Consider the following 7,116-nt stretch of genomic DNA (forward strand, 5'->3'; position numbering starts at 1 on the left):
CTGAAGACACTGAGAACAGCTCAAATGGGCTTTGGTCCATTTGGTTTAAGATAGACTTTGGACCCAATTAGGGCCAGATTAGAGTGAGGTGTTAGGACTGTCCAAAGACAGACTGACTATGGAACAGACCTGACACTGACTTTGGCTCCTTTTACAGTAACTGATGCGCACTGTTTACAAATATCCCTGATATTACAACTCCTAATGGAAATGGAAAATATTTCCCCCTGGTCTTAAACAGAAAAAGGCCAAGAGTTTGCATGGACCCTTACCAGATCAGGAACAGTTTAGGGCTAAATCAGTGCTGGGCAGAAGGCACTACAGAAAGGAACCTGTTATACCTGTTGTGTCTGTTATGCAAGACACCAATTAAATATTAAAACCACTGTTGTCTGTTATCTTTCTATTGTTTTGTATTCCAAGTAAAATATCTTTGCTCTCTTTAAAACCCATGAATATAAACTTACTTACTTTTTTTTTTTTGGTGAGGCCTACATGGCTTCTGTGTATGCCACTCAGTGCTCTACATCCATGCATGGATGGATCTCATGCCCAGAGTGGATTGAATTGTCATGGAATGATTGAATATCAATGAAGACAGTCTGATTAATTTCCTCCTCTTTTTTAAAGCATATAATCACCAGTACGGTTGGGAAGTAAGTGTCTGGTCTGCACTATTCTATTTCTGTGACCTGAGCTCATCCACACAGCCATGCAGCCAGTCATTTGTGCCATGGCCCGTCTCTGGCAGCAGGGCACAGCTCTGTGTTCTTGGGACGCTACCCTGACATAGAGTTTGGCATCCTGACAGAGTAGGGTAGAATGAGAGAGTTAATAAATGAATACCTATTCTGCTCTTTAAATTACTTTAAAAATGGCTGTTAAATGAATAAGAATAACTGAGAATCCAGCAGCTCTCTGAGGTTTAGAAAGTAGGTTATGTGTATTTACACCCAAAAACCTCTGTTAGGAATTAAAATATATGTTCAGCACTGTTCAATTTCTGCAGTCCTGCCTGTGCCCAGCTTTAGCTGCATGGTCAGTCATGTGTGGCCTAGTCCAGTCCTGGCAGCAGTGTCCAGCTCTGTGTTCCTGAGACGCCCCCCTGGTGTGGAGAGGTTGGAACCATTGTAGAGTGTCAGACAGACATGTGGCACCTTTGGCAAAGGGGATCACCTACAGATGCCACACACTAACAGCTTGTGCTCCATGGGGTTGTGGGGAGGAGAGTGAGGGAGGGAGAGAGAGAGAGAGAGAGAGAGAGAGAGGGAGAGAGAGAGAGCTTTTCTAGCCTTTCTAACCATAGTCTGCATCCTCTGTGATGGGTGCATAGGGGTGAGGAGAGGAGGCAGAGGAGAGTAGGGGTAGTTGAAGCCTTGAAGATCCTGGGGACCCAGGCACAGAGGCCCATGGACGTGGGATTTACACTACAGAGGTGAGGATTATTGTTCTGGGGGAAACAAAGCCAAACTGGCAGCAGCACCCGCGCCTGTGATCCACCCGACCGAGTGCTTGTGTCAACGCTGGGGAGCTCTGCTCCACTCCGCTCTGTGTTGTTAGTGAGCAGCAGCAGGGGCCGGCAGAACACAACGTGCCCCTCTCCCTCCACATCTGGGCGGGCAAAGAGCTGCCGTCTCTCAGTGGAGCCCTGTGGAGCATCTTCTCTTCTCTTCTTTTCTTTTTCTCTTCCTCTCTCTATACATATCCTTTGTCTTTCATTTTTTCTCTCTTTCTCTCTGTATTTTTTTTGACACCCCCACCACTCTCCAGTCCCTCACTCTCTCTCTTCCTTTCCTCCCTCGTTCTCTGAGTGAGTTGAGCACTGCTGTGGGCTCGTGGCTTTGATATCTCCTCCTTTTGAAGAAGGTCCCAGAGAGTGTCTGCGCTGGTTAATGCTCCGCTGAAGGAAAACCCTTTATGCTGCTGCCAAGAGGATCTGTGGGGCATGCTAGCGCTATAGCTGCCCACTTCTGGCTTTCAGCGTGCCAGGCGCCCGGGGAGCGCTGGTCTTTCTCAGCTTCACCTTATCAAACCAGACAGACGCACACAGCACACACATACACAAACACACACACACACGCATACGCAAAAAGCGCAGCACAGGCATCACTCTTCTTCATGCCATCCCCACAGAGGTGCATGAGACACACACAAACACACACAGACACACACAAATGCAAACACACACACACACATACAAACACACACACACACGCCGCACGCCAGTGTGGAGAAACAGAATCTCTCCCTCATTTTATCACCTCAATGTGCGCTGACAGGAAGATGTGTTACAGTGAGATGGAATTAGCAGAGAACAGATGATGTGTCTGTTTGAAGTGCTACACCAGCACACACACACTCACCAGAATATTACAGTAACATCAAACAAACATCACAGAAAGAAAACACACAAAACACACCAACAGTGACACATAATGGCCAGGTGAAAACTGTACGGTGTGTGATGGTCCCAGTTTGGCTGAAGCTGTGGCTATGCAGCAAGCATACTGTACTGTGCTCAACCTCACCATACTGTAAACCTCTACAGAGGTCATCTGGGTTCATTTCTGCCTTCAAAGGCTTCCAGAGGAATGTGCCTGAGTCAGACCAGAGCTGAGAACGACCCAGTTTCACACTGGGGAAAATACCTTTAGAAAGAGAAGGAGGGAGAGGGAGAAAGAGAGAGAGAGAGAGGACCAGTTCAAGAGTGAAACAGAAGAGAGGAGAAAACAGAGGAGTAAGGCAAAGAGATGGGAGAGAGATGGGTAGATAGAGAGAAAGAGAGAAAAGAAGTAAGAAGATGGTGAAAGAATGACAGAGAGAGAACTAGAAAGAAAGAGAGGGAATCTGAGCTGGTACCAAACAACAGCTCTGGCGTCCACTGACAGGGGAGAGAGCTCACATATATTTTTCAAAACACAGTCTACTCTGCTTCAGCGCCCGATAGACTCCCACTACATAGCGCCAAATACGATAACATATGATTATTTCTTGGGGGAAAACACACGTTCTTTCACACAAATAAATTAGCCTATGTCATAACCTGATATGGTTACGATGTTGTTTTCAATTCTAATTCCACAACCTACAAGGGGAATGCTTTTCGAGGTAAAATCGATATTGCCTCAATAGTAGAAATCTTAAATACAACGACGTAGAAGCGATTTACAGCATTGAACTCTGTTCCCCCGTAATTTCACTGGATTGCATGGATCGAGAGGGTGACGCGAGGAGAGAGGCCATTGTGTGAACATGCCCCGCGCTCGCAGCTCGGATTCAACGCTCGGGATTTACGTCATTAAACCCCCACCAACATCTGTGACAGCTGCGCGTGTTGAGTGGAGAGAGACGTGCTTGTCCATGCCTCCGTCCGTTTGCTGGAATGTGCATAACCATGATGTTTTACGGTGTTTCCATTTAAATTATTAAGAAGAACACTATCAGCAACTATGCAACACTTTAAACTTTGCACGACTTAAATATGTAATAAAAACATATCAAACATTAGGCTACTAATGCAAAACACTGATCAACGAATAGGATCTTGGGTAGGCTAATTATTATGGTGCTTGAATCATGAAATGTCGAATAAAAAAGCAGCTATATTGGAACATTATGAAGCCACGTGCTGACTCAAGTTTATTGTAAGCTTTTCTACACTGCTGTTGATAAGTAGGAAAGCAGTGCACCTACAATGTTCATCAATAAGCAATGCAATTGAGAAAAGGGGGGTTAACCCTAAGAAAACAACAACACGTTGACATGAAATACTTGACAAAAACATAATGTAATTGTGGTATAATAGATTGAACATACCAGTTCTTGCTTCAATCGCCTCAAGCAAGCATCCATATTTTTTCGCTCATTTTTGGAAAGATGCCGATCCATTTCTTAGAATAAGATGCTTTCAAACCAGTCCGGATGATTACTTTTCCATGTCTTGGTTCCTCAAGGGCTGGTGAAACGTTCTCCACTAAATAATAAAACTCTCTCTTGTGTTTTGACTAATGATCTAAAAAGAGTTGGACGAATGTGGGTATTAGGATCTTTGGCGTATGGTACGAATCTAGTCGTTCATGCGTTCGGAGCAGAAATCCCTTTGCTGGACTAGGTTTATGAGCACTTGTGATACTAGAGCGACTGACAGAGCGGATCTTTGTCTCGTTGCTCGCTCTCTGCGCTGCGCGTCAGCTACGCTGGTTTTCATTGAGGGAAGAGCACACGTTCAGCAAATAACTCGCGCTAGTGGGCTGTCTCTAGTGTTTCCGTTTGGTTACTAGCAGAACCATTTCCGATCTGGGTGCATGCTGCTTTTACTGTAACAGATATCGATTCAGGTATCCCAAATTTGTAATGCTTTATTGAACCAAAAAAATCTCGTGAACGATTACATGGATCGCATTTGACTGTGTGTGTGTGTGTGTGTTTATCCAAAAGCCACATGTTATGTGTTCCTGCTGCTCAACTGGTGGGACAGGGTACCATTAATACCATTGATGTGGCAATGACAATAAAGTACTTTAAACTTTGAACTAAAAACAGGTATATCGGGTCAGTTTTCAGTCACACAGGCTGATACACACACATTAATGTAGCTGTTGTTTATTAGAGTCATTTGAACTGGATGACAGTATCACGACAAGTTAAGAATCCAGCAGGTTTGTGAGGTTTGGGGGAAGTAGCCTGTGTGTTCTGTGTCTGCGGCGCTCTGCAAAGGAAGTGAGGGTGGAAATTATGCTATCTGTCAGAAAGGCCCTCTCTCGGGGGAGCTGACTGGTCCGCAATAGAAGGAAACACCTGAGAACCAGAGCTTTGTTACCAGAGCTGCACTTAGCCTACAAGACCAGAGTGTTGTTCCGGGCCCCCTTCCTCATCTAAGCTCAGATTCAACGTGCTGCTGTGGCCGGAGTTGCTTGTTTGTCTGTTTTTCCTGCAGAGAGTGACAACAGGGAATAGCACAGGGATCAGAGGGCTGACTGAGGCTTTCGCTCCACAGTCAGATTGGACGCGGTCTCTCAGAACTTCGCATAAGCAGCCGACCCAGTTTGGATTGTTGGCCCGCGCTGGAACATTTGGACTGGGGGAGGCCCAGGGGGGGTCGGACAGGAAGCCACAGAACCCTGCGCTGAGTCAGGAGAAAGACCCACAGACCCAGAAGCCTGTGGTCACCATAATCACAGGCCTCTGCGCTGGAGCCCAATGGCCTGCAAGCCTGCCGCTGCATACCTCCCATTCTCATCGCAGCCCCCTGCCCACAGTGAAACACACATCAATAGCTGTCTGTGAATAGCCTCTTAGAGGTCACACACTGATTTTGAAAGAGATCTGCTCTCTATAGTATTTCAGTCTGTGTTTATGCCAAGCTACTGAAAACTATTCATACTATTCAGCTAACATGTCGATTCTGACCTTAAGAATCTGCGCTAACAAAGCTAGGGCTCACCCAAATCAGTTTTACTGTTAAAGCATAGGCCAAACCGTAACACAGAGAGAAGAGCATTTTACTGTTTACATATGTAGACGTTTTTATACAGAGATCCCGCAGTAATCAGGGGAAGAAGAGATGACATTTGCTGTACTAGTCACCTAAATAGGGATGGCAGAATGCCACCCGAATCCATACAAACAGATAGCCTTCCAGCACTGCAGAATTGGATATATGACACATGTTTTTATAAGTAAAAGCACCTTACGTTAGCTTTCGACAAGAGGAAAACATTGCTATTGTAGGAAGCTAAAATGTTCCTTAGCTAATTGTTAACAAGCGGGTAAGTTTGACTTCAGTCCTTGCAAGTATTGAAAGTCAGTCAGTTTTGACTATCATGTTGGCTAGCGATCATTTCATAGAGACTACAGTAGCCTACAGTACTTTAGTCAGAGCACTAAGTTTGAGAAACACACATTGACTGGAAGTTCCCAACATCAGTGAGTATGAGAAAAATGGCAGCAGAAATACTCTGAAAAGCTCTGCAAGTAAAACTGCATCCGTCTAGTCACAAACATGTTTTAATGCAGCAGTTGCACTACAAACAAAATAACTGCAACTGCAAAATAACTGTAGTCTATGGATTATTTAAGGTTTATGGCATATGTAACACTCTGTGAGCTTTGTCCTCTTTGAAAATGCTTGATTACAGTGCAGTACAGTTTCAAATAAAGTTCTCCTGGTGCTCATTTAACCTTCCATCCAGCATGTGTGCTTATCAGACTCTTATGTTTGTCCATTGTCCTTGGTCTTTAAATAGCAAACAATGTGGCTCGGACCAAGCCATGCATTATTTCAGCCACAGAATGTAGAACTTTGCCTCTAAACCTCTCACTTCTGCCTGGATAAGTTTGTGATCTTGAAGCAGGGGGATTTAATGAGAGGAGTCAGCTCTCAGCACAGAGATCTTGAGGAGACAGACATCTGCATTCCTTGTGTGTGAGGGACAGAGCGCTGCTCTCCAACATGTGGCACCGCAAAACACAAAGCTATCACTGTGTTTCAGTGTTAAACCACAGATTTAAAAAAAAAAAAATCTCACCTTTGCCTTTCAGTCTTGCTCCATGACTCACTTTACATAGTGGACCAAGAAGTCTTAGTGCCTATACATCTTTGAATCTATACAGAGAGACTGACAAATTAAAATGTAAACACAACAACATCACATAGTCAGTCTGGACTGGATCTCAATTTTGGGTCTTTAAAGTTTTGTTGCAAAGCATTGTTGGGGAAGTCTGTAAAGTATTAGGTGAAATTCAGCAGCACAGCACAGCACAGCACAGCACAGCACAGCACAACATTGGGACACAGCGGAGTGAGTGATGCGCTCCAAGATCCAGGATGGGACGGACAGGAAGTCCCCGAGCTCCGCTGGCGCGCTGACCTGCTTCCATGTAAATGAGCGCTATTATCATCTTCGAGCGTCTGCCTGCGCCACATGCTGGGCCGTCCCAAACGGCGTCGGGCGGGCGGGCGGGCCGGGGGGGCAGGCCGGGGATGTGGCACTGTTTCAGACGCCAAGCGCTGGAGGAGAGGCATGGAGACATGAATAAATCATCTGAGAGGCAGCGTAGCGCAGCACAGCTCAGAGTAGCGCACTGCGCTTTTGGGGGAGAGGAACAGGGGAAGAG

The 7,116-nt window shown here is 45.5% G+C and overlaps 1 protein-coding gene across 3 annotated transcripts in view; it reads right to left on the reverse strand.

Annotated features, from left to right (window-relative positions):
- Positions 1-4,161, reverse strand: part of LOC121707818 (PAK4-inhibitor INKA2-like) — a 24,897-nt gene extending 20,736 nt beyond the window's left edge. For all 3 annotated transcript variants that reach the window (XR_006031408.1, XR_006031409.1, XM_042090643.1), the window contains exon 1: positions 3,817-4,161. Coding sequence is in view for 1 of the 3 variants with exons in the window: in XM_042090643.1 (XP_041946577.1) it covers positions 3,817-3,888 (72 nt within the window). In the remaining 2 variants the exon portion in view is untranslated. The remainder of the gene's footprint in view (positions 1-3,816) is intronic.
- Positions 4,162-7,116: the final 2,955 nt, after the last annotated feature.

This window comes from Alosa sapidissima, chromosome 4 (assembly GCF_018492685.1).
Source record: "Alosa sapidissima isolate fAloSap1 chromosome 4, fAloSap1.pri, whole genome shotgun sequence".
NCBI lineage: Eukaryota > Metazoa > Chordata > Actinopteri > Clupeiformes > Clupeidae > Alosa > Alosa sapidissima.